Here is a 12,585-nt window from a genome sequence, read left to right as displayed (position 1 = left end):
AGTAGACGCTACCAGTAGAGCGAAAAATAAAGACAAGACCACGAAGGAGTGTTTTTTGAGGTAGTAGCTGTATTGAAATGATTGACAGCCCTATCATACCCTCACCCCGGCACCAATATTTCAGCTACAGAAATGACAATACTTTTCAAGAATGTAGTTTAAATTCTATGCAGCAGTCAAATAAAAATTGTTAAATTAAAATGGGTTAATTCACTACCACATATATCTAATGCTGTCACAAAGCAGGTTTTGTCTTATTAATGTATCTAAAAATAGTGTTTCAATTTTAAACAAGAGCAAATTAACAATACATAAAACAAAACCATTCAAGGATGATTTTCATTAATATGTAGAAACTTTTCACTTGTCCATGTGAATATCGTGTGAATACAGTATTGTATATCAAAACTACAACTACTAAACCAGATGGGGCAGCTGTAGTGTTTATTAGTTATGTGGACAAAATTATATATATGAGAAAGTCACAATAAGAGCACCAAAGATAACTGAATAAAAACTTAAAACTGTTATGCATTAAAACAAAACAAAACAAAAAACTTAAATACATTTGTAACCGTCTGGCTCCTTCACACACTGCATCAGACCAAGGCAAGAACATAAACCAAAGAGTAAAGCACCAAATGTAAAACAAAGATGAAAAACAAAAATGAAGAAAACTTTATCTCTGTTTTTTGTTCCAGAGTGACCAGGTGAATCACTTTCTCTTTCTGTCTTGAGAGCAGCGTGGGCAGTACCTGCAGAGGGGGAATAAAAATTGAGGTGGCTAAGGGGAGCTGTAACAATTTTAAAAACACTCGTGTTGCACACACCAATGACAATCGATTTAGACTTCCTCACCATTTTCCACGTGGTTTGGTTGTTAAGCCCACACATGCAAAATGGAACCACTCAATGGAGCACTGAAAAATAAAAAAATCAAAATACATTATTGTAGCACAAACTAACCGCTTCGACAAAAACCAAGCTTTTCAAAAGACACAATCAAGAACCGAATGTTCAAAGCCCGCAATCAAAGCTGCTATTAAACCGTTTTCTTTTCTGCAGTCCTAAAATGATGATGAGGCATGGGCCTGAAAGAGTTTCAGGCTTATCATTTTGAGATTTGGATCTAGGAATAACATGCACCGCTGTTTAATTGCCATGTTTTCATGATGTAAACAAGACAAACAATTTTAAGATCATTTCAGGACTTTTTCCACCCTAAAAGTGACCTCAAATGTAAGAAGTAAACATCAAAATCGAAAATAACATGGATGCAGAAATGTACAAACAATGTTCTGTTTTTTCAAAACTAACCACCACATTGAAAATTATGTTAAATAGGAGCAATATTTCAAATTAACTCTAATTAACCACAAATAAAACACAGCTCTTCTACAAGTGTTTTGCTTTGGCATTTCCTTAGTCACATCTCACAGCAAGAGCCGTGGTGTGCAAAAAGATACACGAGAATGAGACGGACCGCATTATTGAAAAGTATCCCTCAGCTTAGAGGTACAAAGTGGTGCAGCAAAGACGGCAACATTCCTCACAAGACTGGGCTACAGAGTATGGAGTTAGGAAAACTGGAAAACCAAGCCTGGCTAGATTCAGGGAAAACTCCATGGCTGTGGGAACATATTTTACACAGAGGGGGTTTGTGCTGCTGTAAAAGGCAAGAGCAAATTTAGGATAGATTATATTTGTGCCCCCTGTGAACATGTATATAAGATTTGTACACAAAAGTGAAACGTGAATTCCTAATCTCAACTCACAAAGTGCTATGATTTTAAAAGTACAGTTAGTTTTATTGTGAATGAAGAACTGCTAGAATAAAACACTTCCATTTTTTTCATCTGTTTTTTTCAGTCACTTCATTTAATCATTGCGTGACTTAAAAACAGTCCAAGTAAATAACAGCTTTGTTTAGTTAGAAAGTTCACTTTGGGATAGTTTACATACAAATGGTGGAGGAGTTTTATTGCAACTGAATCAGCTTCAGGGTTCGTGGAAGTAATTCTGTTTCACTGAAATCTTAATTTGCCTCCATGAACAAATCTCTGTTAAAATCTTTAGGCCAATCGTAATTCAGCTGGGAAAGGAGGTCTTTGACAGTATGGGAGTATTTTTTTTTTTTGCAAAGTATGCAAATAATACCAAGTTAAGATGTTTCATCCGGGTAGACGAAAACCCAACAAGAGATTACTGGGATAAAGTTAAAAGGTGACTCAACAACGCATTAGCTTAAGGGTGTGCACACTTAACCACATTATTTTAGTCATTTATTATCCATTTTCCCTCCACAAGATTTTAGCTATTTTTTCAGTTTGGGTCACATTAATTTAGGAAAAAAAGTTCTGAATTTATGAGTATCAGAAAACTATGGTACATGAGATGGTGTTTACAAGCGCTGTAAACACCATGCATACAGGAAGTTGTACATGCTTGCAAAAAGAATATAAAATGAATGGCAAGGCACAAAAAGTTGGACTCTGAAAAGGTTTTTGAAATATAAGGTAATATCAGACTCAAAGCTAAAAGGCAGTACATGGTTTTTGATCATTTCTTGAGCTGCATGTCTAAGCCAATTGCATTTTGCTGATTTTCTTATTAACTGTTCTTGATCACCAACTAAGAGAAATACAAATGCAGAAAACTACCGTCTTTTGAGTTCTCCCAGTAATTCATAAATTTGCACACAAAAATGCAACACGTGTGTGCTAGCATGAACAAATAATGCTTACTTTGCACACAAGCACATGTGAATTAAGGTTGTAAGTTAAGCTATTGTTTTGTTTGCCATTAATAAAAAAGAAAAAAAGAGAGAGGGAAAAAAAAAAACTCACCTCGGTGTTGTCACAGCCAATCATCTCGCCATAAGACACCTGATGACACAAACAGTAGGTGGGCTCGTTGGGGTCCACAGGCATGTCCAGCACATCCGACGGGTGCACGTTGCCAAAGTTGGAGGCAGGGGCTGTGAATTCCCCTCTGATCAGATGAATGAGAAAAAAAAATATATACAACATCAGTGTTCTTTTACCGTTAAAACCCAAACCCCATACACAGGATCATGACAAGACATAAAAACATACTGCTGAAAAAGTTTGACTTTCTTCTGTGCGCTCTTGGGACTTCCATCTTCGTCCGAGCTCTTCACCTTAGATCTTGTTTTGGCGGCCTTCTTCTCCTTCTGTCTGGAGTCTACTGGAATTACACAAACACTCCAGCGTTACACAAAGCACAGATTTGTAAAAACTGGACAACAACACAAAACAAAGCACAGACAGAGAAAATAGAAAGCAAACAGACCTTTCTTTCCCTTACTGGAGGTGGAGTCGTAGTCTGTGCTCTCAATCTGTTTCTCCTTCAGGTCAGCTTCAAACCGAGCCAGGTCTGTGTCGAGGCGTCGGATGTGTTTGTCGACCTGTAGAAAAAAAATGAAATAAACAACTAATCAGTCCACTGTTATTTGGTGCATAATTTTGAAATGTTTCAAGTTTAGAACATATGTATGCAGAATACTAAAGTTATGTCAGATGGACCAACCATTTCATAGGTCTGCATAGCCAGCTGCACCTTGTCATCTCCAAACTCCTTGCATTTACTGTAGGACTGCTGAATCTGCCTCAGTAGGGACAGTTTTTGATCAGAGGAGAGAGTCCGGGCGTTGGAGGTGTATTCTTTGGCCAGAGAGTCAATCTGTCCTTTTAGGTCTACATGAAATAAACATAAGTTTTTCATTAGTACTTTTATTTAACTTTTAGAAATGCTCCTAAAAAAAAAAAAGTAAAAGCCATTTGCTGAGCAGAAAACTTTTTCTTGTCTTGTCTCCCATCTTCATGATGTCGTTTGCTCACTAATATTCTCTAGCAAACCGCAGGGCCCTCTAAAGAACAGCGGGATTTATACTGAGATTAAACTGCACACAGGTGGACTCAAATTACAAATGAAGCAGGTTCTGCAATTGGTTGCATTGGGTTTTATTTAGGGGTGCCAGAATAAAGGAGGTTAAGTCGAACCAGATCTCTTTTGAGGCGTAGTATGTTTCTCTACCTGTAGCAAACACAAATCTTCAGCACATTCATTTTTGGTGTACAATTTCAATTGAGATTTTAAAATAAATTTGGAACAGATCCAAGACACTTTGCTGAAAACAAATTGTATCCATTTGCTTCAATTTCACAAGCATGTTGCACTTTGTATGTCACACAAAATCCCAACAAAACATAAAATATGAAAAGTTCAAGGACTACAAAAACCTTTGTATAGCACCGTAACTTCAAGTCACAAAATGAAAAAATTTGATTCAGTTGGTTTTCAGCATAATAATAATAATAATAATAATAATAATAATAATAATAATAAAGTTAAGGTAAGTTTAGTAGAAGTCATCATTTATATGACTGGTGGGATCTGAAATAAAATTCAGGAACATATATAGATCAATAATGCTTAAAGAACGGATACCTCATGTGACAATTTTATTTATTCCCACCTTCTGTGCGTTGATCGAGATCTCTCATCAAATTAAAGTTCCTCTGCAGCTCGAAGGGAAGATTTTCAATGCCTGGATAGATAAAGATGGTGGGGAAAGATAAAAAACATATCAGTTTAATTGCACAGTCGCCACAATCAAACAAACCGAAAAAAAAACAATGCGAGTGCGGTAGCTAGCTCAATGTTGTGCGTGAAATGCAATTTATGTTGTCTTCTGAATTTATTCAATAAATACGGATTCATACGGATGCTTTTGTGGGTTAAAAGAATCAAAGTACATCGACAGTAAGTACTGAAACATTGTATGTACTGTGAGATATCCAGCAGCATCTTAGCTTCGCTACAAACAGCTTTTCCAGGAAATAGACAGAGCCTAAAAAGACTGACCGTTAGAAAGTGGTTAACGCGTTTTCCTCCATCTAATAAACAGACATGAACTGCAGTGCATAACTACATGCAAACAATTAATTGACTAAATTAATTGAACATGTGCAAGCAGCTTCAAGGCGTCATTTATAGCTTACTGTCCAAATAATGCTCCAAATACATCCCCGCCGCCATCTTGGAAAAGGTAAACAAGGCAGTTTCCGTTTCGAAATGGACCAATCTGATTTCCCAGACTTTTTAGGGAAAAAAACTTCACATGCGTATGCTTTATGTCTACTGTGTTCACCATCACCCTTAAGAAATTAAACAGAATTGAGAATAGCATTTTTAATATGCGTGGAGCCCAAATTACAGTACATATTTTTAAAATTAATTACCAATTGGAAATAGCGTTTTAATACAGACTCCTTGGTTAAAGGTACAAATGATTTCTGATTAAATTCTAGTAAAGACATGAGCTGAAGTAAAGCTTACATTAATATGTCTAAAATTAATGGTATTCTATTCTATTAAGTTCTTCATTATAATTACGTAAATTCTAAATAAAGTTTTTGATTTTTTTCCCTGTACTCTTTTGGGTCAAAACAGCAGCCCCGTGTACTTAAACCATGAGCAAAAATGTTGAATGTATTATACTTTACTTCAACTGTTAGTCTAATATGAGAAAGGAACTGAAGTTTGTGATATCCAAAATAAATATATAAATATTTACTTTATTCAGTGAACGATTGAGTCACAGGAATCTTTAAAACTAAATTTGTCCATAACAAGAACGTCTTTTTAAGTTATAGACAGGCTAAAAAAAAAACCTTTTCAACTTTATTTTAAATATTCCAAAATGAACCTACATATATTATCTTAGGTAATGTTTTATTACTCCTCAAGAAATTTATTTTCTTGAATATTAAAGTGATTAAAACCAGATAATAAGAATTTGAAATCTTAAAATATTTATTTCATGTTCACCTGAAGCAAACCTACATTATAGATCAGATAAAACAGAAAACAAACAGTGAAATCAAATTTATCAGTATAGCCATATTTAACACGTTACTCTGAAACAGATAACACTGACCCAAAGAATATTTAAATGTAGAGAAAGGGAGTCGGCTATTTAATAGGACTCTACAAAGTTTCTTTGTAATCTGAAATGTTTCACTGCTCACATGTTAAACATTATTTGTTTTTTTGAAACTTGTGCTTCATCTTTTTGAATTTATTTTTTCCCATCTTGTTCTTCATCTTCAAAGGTGATTTCCCCTTTTTGGTTTGCTTTTTCTCAAATCTACTTCCATCTTTTTTGACAGTTTTTGATGCGGTTGTCTGGACGGGAGTCTTCTTTGCAGGGTTCTTTGCCTGGGCTCCCTTCACAGTCTCTCCATCCATTTTGGCAATCTTTGCCTTCTTTGGTCCAGTCTGCGAGCCCTGTTGTCCTTTTGTCTTGATGTTTGCTGGTTTCTTAGCTGCTGCTCCATTAGTTTTGGCATTTTGCTTTAGGGCATCTGTCTTTGCTGGCGTAGTTTCATTAGCTGCTTTGCTTTTGGACGGTTTCTCTTTCGGAGAATCTGTAGCTTCTGTTGCCTCAGAAGCTTCTGTTGTCTCATCTCCTGTAATTACCAACACAAAATTTACGCAATCATAACATTAAACAGAGAAAACATTTCAATCTAGACTCAGATTTGAGAGAGTTACCTTTCCCAACTGAAGCTGATGGGATTACATTAGAGAACTTCTTAAATTTGGCCACAAAAAATCCATCCATGTTGTGGGAATGTGGGTAAAAACGGCGGGTGAGTTGCAGGGAGGGATGGAATCTAAATTTCTTGAAACTGCGGAGGACATAAAATGTTTTTCTATTTAATGACCACAGTGTTTATCAGTCAGTAAATGGATATACTGGTTAACTTTCATTACCTGGTGAAGCCTTCCTTCCCAAAATCAAGTCCGGTTGGGACGAGTTTAACATTCCTTTTCTTCAAAGCGTAGTCCACCACCCACTCATTCTCCTCCACCTGGTTGGACACAGATGTGGTTACTATCAAAACTTAAATCAAGACAAACATCCACACAAATGAAATGAGCATAATAGTGGGACACTTTTATTATTATTAAATGAATTATTTACTTTAAACAAGCTTCTATATCTTTCTGAAAAGTTACTTGTAATTAAGTACTCTTGAAATAAGCCAAAACTAATTTATTTGCACTAGAAACTAGACTAAAACTACTTAATAAGATTTTGTGGTTTTGCTCCATAACTTGTTGATTTCATATAATTGTTCAGATTATGTTAAGGTGAATAAATTGCAATGTTTTTAATAATAATAACAATTCAGACATCAGCTTCACTGCAGTCCTGACTGAACCTCATTTCGTGGTAACACATACCATTATTGAGCATGTGCAGTAGACCAGGTATCCTCCAGAAGAAGACGCTGCATTCACAGAGTCGATAGCTGATAGAAGCAGTTCTTTTTGCAAATGAGCAGAGCGCAGAATATCCGGCTCATCCTAATCGTAAAACAAGATTAGAGGGAAGACGTTTTAATGCGCAATTCAATTTTAACTAAGAGGGTATCTGTAGATCAATGGGCAGAGACAAGCTGTGATGTCTCACCTTACTGGTCTTTACAGCTGGATCTTTTGCGATAACTCCTGTGCCTGAGCATGGTGCATCGAGCAGCACTCTGTCAAACCCTCCCATTACCTGCGGCAAAAACCTCCATAGTTCAGTAAACTATAAACGATACAGTCGTGGCATTTATTTAAACCGAGCACGTTTTGCAAATGAACATCTGAAATGAGGTTACCTTTGGGAACTGCCTGCCATCGTAATTGCTGACCACGGAGTTAGTGACCCCGAGGCGGTGAAGGTTTCCCACCACGCTCTTCAGTCTTTCAGCGTTAGCATCATTAGCTACGATCACTCCTGTGTTTCTCATCAGCTGAGCTAAACGGAGGGACATTCACTTCAACATTTAGCTCTCAACACATAATTTGCAGGCATAAGAGTAACATATCTTACCCATATAGGAGGTCTTTCCTCCAGGAGCCGAGCTCATGTCCAGCACCAGCTCCCCCTCCTGTGGAGAGAGCGCCATGACAGGAAGAAAGCTGGAGGCTCCCTGCAGCATGTAATGACCGGCCAGATACTCCGGAGTCGCACCTGGATTCAAACAAAGCATGACATCAAAACTCTGGCGGCTGAAATACGCTTCTCTGAAAAAAAAATTCAGGCTAAAATTAGAGTTAACATGTTGAAGAGTAACGTACCAATAGGCACTGAGGAGTCATAGATGACCAAACCCACTTTGGACCATTTCCCCAGTGGGTCCAGGTTTACTCCTCTGTTGATCAGAGCCTAAACAAGAACAAATACAAAATGATCCAAGTTAAAATTATGTCATTTATTTCAAATTGAATAAAAAAAACACACCAGTACCTGCTGTATTGCATACATTAAAAAAAATAGCTTCAGATTTTTGTTTAATATAAATGAGCCAAGTAAATCTTTGTCTTTTCCAAAATGTGTCATAACTATAATCAAAGTCTGTCTTCAGCAGATGTGTGTAAATAAATTAAATCTGAAAAGCTGCTTTTATATATATATATATATATATATATAAAAGCTTGATATTGGCACTGTCATACTCCAAAGAGTGCAGAGCATTTACCTGTGCAAGGTCCCGCCTCCTCGTTTTCAGCGTGTTGGTTCGAATTGTGACTGGTCTCTGAATTTCATTGGCTTCCAAGAAGTCAACAAGCTGCCGAAAGCAACAAAATTGACTTATTTTTCAAGCTGCCACCCATAACCTTTCAGTGAATCACAGATTTGTGGATGCAAAACAAACAAACCGACCTCTGAGAGAGGGAAGAGGTCCATTAATTTCTCAACGAGGAATTCGTTGTAGCTATAATAAGTACAAAGGTCTTTCTTCAGAAGAGAGAGGTAGTCCACTCTGGCTTTCCCCTCCTCCCTTTTTGCTGAGAAATTACAGAGGACATCAATGTTGTCCTTTATTCTCTGATGGACTCCCTTCAGGTCCAGAGACAGGGCACCTGAAAACACAGGTGACAGAGGAAGGTTTGGTCATTTGCAGAACATTTCCTGACGATTTGCTGTCAGTTTGCAACGACAGACTCACCCTCCTCGCTCTCCTCAGCAGAGGGAAGTCGGAAGGTATCAAAATCATCTGCATTAGTTTGGATTGTTTCCTCCTCATCCATGTCAGAATCTGATTTATGCTTTTCGTCACCATCGTCATCATCATCATCATCCTCGTCCTCCTCTTCTTCTTCATCATCATCACTGTCTAGACCCATGGATTCCTTCAGTTTTTTCTCTTTTTTGGCAGCACGTTCGATCGGAAGAAGCTGAAGTGGATCAAATCAACAGATTAAGTTAATTTAATATTTTGCCACAATTATAAAATCTAATCATTCCTGAGCAGATTTAGACTTCTGATCGAATGGCCTGAGGACTAATTTAACTTTCAACTGCGAAGTTCGACAAACTTCTGAAAGGAAACAAAAGAAAACCTGCAGACTTTCGCAATCTTCCAGAAAAGCTAAAAAGAAGCATTTCAGATGGAAATGAAAAAGTTCTACGTTAACAAAATGAATGAGTAAACTCAAAGTGTCATGCAAACACTACAGAATGGTTAATATCTATCATATTGGACTGGCTACATTAAACAGAAGCTTTTTAAATGCCAACTTTAAAAAAAAAGAGAGCGATAAATCAGATAACATACATCATCTCCATCACTGTCCTCCTCTTCCTCTTCTTCCTCTCCACTGCCATCATCTTCTGCACCATAGTCATCAACCATTTCTTCATCATCATCATCAACATCATCTTCTTCTTTTTCTTCTTCATCTTCTTCTTCTTCCTCCAGGTTTTTTAATCCCAAATCTGCACTTTTCTTTTCTTGTTCTTTTCCTCTCTTCTTCGGCAGAAGCACCTGCTCTTCCTCTTCCTCCTCCTCATCTTCCCACATCTCCTCGCTGTCATCCTCACTTTCAGGTTCATCCATTTTGCGCTTCCTCTTTGTAGGTTTCAGCCATTTACTGTTGTCATCACTGTATCCTTTGGACAACAATAATAAGCACACATTTTCAATTAAAATTTCAGACCAATGGAGAGAGCCTTTTAAGAAACATACAAAAACAACTTCTGTAAATCTTCACATTCAGAACACATTTACTTCAAATTTTGCAGTGAACAAGAATCTAGGATTATATTTTTATCCAAGAATTCCTTCATTATTCGTTATGCATAAAAATGCTCTTGTTTATAGAAAAAACAACTCAATCTTATGTATAAAGTAGGAAATAATTACCCCACTCTGTAGTTGTTTTTTAATCAAAACAGATATTTGTCATTTTTAATCTTTCAACTAGGTATCTGGGATTATATTTAAGCACAGCTGACAGGTAGAGATAATGCTAAAAACCAATAAATCAAAACTGTGTTGCTTGGATGTCAAATATACTAAATGTGAGCGGGAAAAGTGTCTTTTTTTTTATCTTTCACCTAGCATTGCGTCAGGTTGATTTCCCTTAAAATGTTTGTGTTATTTGTTGCTTTGTGTTTGTACTCAGAAGTCAAATTTCTTGAGATCACCAGCTAAAGTCAGAACATTGAACACTGGGAAGGTCGTAGGTCACCAGCCAGAGTTTTACATCCAGTATGGCTATTTCAACACAAAACGTATTGAAAACCATTTATTTTTGCTCCTGACAGTTTGACATCTGTCACATCCATGACTCTTTCCAATAAACCTCAAAATAAACCTGAAAAAAACCCATTATGGCAGTAAAGAATAAACAGATGTCAACAAGAAACTATTACAAAATGATTTTTTTTACAATAATAATAGAGTTTGCAGGTGGATGAGAAGTGAAAACACAGTGGAAAGTACATTAACGTGGACAGAACCAAAAATACTTTACTTTGTGTTTAAATAATCCAAAGGCACATTTAAAATGTTGCTTATAGTGACAGGTTTATTTTCATTTCTAAAACATGACATGGACAATGGTTCAGATTGATGCGCTTACCTCTTTTTGGTTGTTTCTCAGCAACATCTTCTGGCTTTTTCAGGTTCTCAACTCTCTTAGCAGCTCTAAAAAAAAATTGCAAACGTTACTAAACACCTTGCAAACACTGTGGCTGTATTTAAAGCTCACTAAGCAGTCCACCTGTTACCTTTTTCTGGCTCTACTTGACAAACGTTTTGGTCCTGCATCTTCTGCAAAGACAATAGAATGTTATACACAACCGGCAGTGTGCTTTTGTTTCCATTAAGGATCAGTAAAAAGATACTTACCTCCTGGATCTATAAAGTTGGCCAACTCAACCTCTGCTCCCTGCTGCTTTCTGGATTTCTTACCCGGCCCCCTCTTCACCTTGTTGGTAGGATCAAGCTTCCGACCCATGACTCCAACTCTCAGCTACAACCTCAAAATGAAGAAGCAGAGAAAATTAAATCCCTACTACCACTCCTTGCCCTAACAACAAATTAGTGAACATTGTTAATACCCTACATATCATACCGAGTCTGACATAAAGAGGCTTCCATTACAACGTAACCTTCAGCTCTGGAGCCACAAGCTGCTCTATAAACCCTCTACAGTGGCTCTATTTAGCTTTGACCAATAAGAACATGGAAATAAATAATAGTTCTGTTGAGTTTCCTGACAGTACAGTGGACACTTTCTAATTTATGAGGGAACAAACGTCCTTCAAAAATAATTGTGGCAAATAACATGCTGTCATGGTGAAGAAGTAATGTACATATGCACAGGTTGTAGTTAAAAAACAATTGGTAGTATAAATCCTTCAGTAATAAAAAAGATCATACCCCAAGTAAATATAGCCTGCACCTGTGTGTTTAATAAAAACAGTGATTTCTAAGAGTTTAATGATCCGATTTATAAACTATTGATATTACAGAGGGAAGTGAAAGTATGAGAACTGCTGGATTTAAAATAAAAATAAATAAAAATAAAAATAAATTAAAAACTACAAACTTATCCCACCCTGGCCAGTTTAAACTGATGGCAAACTTTACTAATACCTCTGTTTATAATAATAGGTTCAAAAACATGGCTTATGGAAACAAGACAATCAGCGACTGAAGATAATACATGGCAGACATGGGAGCTTATATGTAAAAGGGTTAGGCAAAAGATCGTATATAGATGCTATATACAGGTAGTAAAAGCCTGCGTTACTGACTCGAGTTTTTGGTTCCTAAAAGATATACGAGCGAGTTATCACTAAACTGCACAGGGACAAACGGATCTGGTTATCAAATAATGAGCCTTTTATAAAACAAGACCTGCTTCAGCGTACCCAGTTGGCAATTTAAAATGTTTCAGTTACGAAAACTTTGTTGTGTTTTTGGCTTCACAGACAAGCTTAACTACATAATACTCAAATACTCACCCACGAATCGATGCTTTTGACTTCAGACTTTCAGGTTTCCACACGTGAAATTTCCTTCAACACGTTGCTGGAGAATATCCGGCGCACGAAAATGACGTACTAATCTTGCGCGGCATTAAAATATTTTGGATTTATTTAAACAAAATGGTAAATGTTCTCATTCATCATTTATGTAAAACTAAACAGATTAGCTTATATAAATGCATTACTTTATGTGGTTACAGTATTTATTTATTTATTTATTT

At 36.6% G+C, this 12,585-nt stretch overlaps 2 protein-coding genes across 9 annotated transcripts; both read right to left on the bottom strand.

Moving 5' to 3' along the window:
• Positions 1-51: 51 nt before the first annotated feature.
• On the bottom strand, positions 52-5,194 carry ing4 (inhibitor of growth family, member 4). 5 transcript variants are annotated; one of them, XM_007550112.2, is made up of 8 exons: positions 5,025-5,194; positions 4,499-4,570; positions 3,550-3,716; positions 3,313-3,427; positions 3,096-3,204; positions 2,847-2,991; positions 859-920; positions 52-755 (listed from the first exon to the last, which is right to left on the bottom strand). In XM_007550112.2, the coding sequence occupies exons 1-8, from the start codon at positions 5,059-5,061 to the stop codon at positions 716-718; spliced, it is 747 nt and encodes a 248-aa protein (XP_007550174.1). In that variant the 5' UTR covers positions 5,062-5,194; the 3' UTR covers positions 52-715. The 5 variants fall into 5 exon arrangements, with proteins under 5 accessions (XP_007550174.1, XP_007550173.1, XP_007550175.1 ...); XM_007550111.2 differs by having other exon boundaries at positions 3,096-3,207; positions 5,025-5,184; XM_007550113.2 differs by lacking the exon at positions 5,025-5,194 and adding an exon at positions 4,888-4,987 and having other exon boundaries at positions 3,096-3,207.
• A 626-nt stretch (positions 5,195-5,820) lies between these two features.
• nop2 (NOP2 nucleolar protein homolog (yeast)) lies at positions 5,821-12,450 on the bottom strand. 4 transcript variants are annotated; one of them, XM_016670492.1, is made up of 17 exons: positions 12,341-12,450; positions 11,220-11,350; positions 11,099-11,141; positions 10,951-11,015; positions 9,768-9,976; positions 9,642-9,734; positions 9,033-9,261; positions 8,747-8,946; positions 8,562-8,651; positions 8,161-8,248; positions 7,913-8,053; positions 7,698-7,837; positions 7,505-7,594; positions 7,276-7,398; positions 6,802-6,899; positions 6,580-6,716; positions 5,821-6,494 (listed from the first exon to the last, which is right to left on the bottom strand). In XM_016670492.1, the coding sequence occupies exons 2-17, from the start codon at positions 11,326-11,328 to the stop codon at positions 6,064-6,066; spliced, it is 2,286 nt and encodes a 761-aa protein (XP_016525978.1). In that variant the 5' UTR covers positions 11,329-11,350; positions 12,341-12,450; the 3' UTR covers positions 5,821-6,063. The 4 variants fall into 4 exon arrangements, with proteins under 4 accessions (XP_016525978.1, XP_016525979.1, XP_007550172.1 ...); XM_016670493.1 differs by having other exon boundaries at positions 9,774-9,976; XM_007550110.2 differs by having other exon boundaries at positions 9,642-9,976.
• Positions 12,451-12,585: the final 135 nt, after the last annotated feature.

Source organism: Poecilia formosa, unplaced genomic scaffold (assembly GCF_000485575.1).
Source record: "Poecilia formosa unplaced genomic scaffold, Poecilia_formosa-5.1.2 Scaffold34, whole genome shotgun sequence".
Lineage (NCBI taxonomy): Eukaryota > Metazoa > Chordata > Actinopteri > Cyprinodontiformes > Poeciliidae > Poecilia > Poecilia formosa.
Note: the sequence above shows the minus strand (reverse complement) of the source record. Positions and strands in the feature narration are given on the sequence as shown.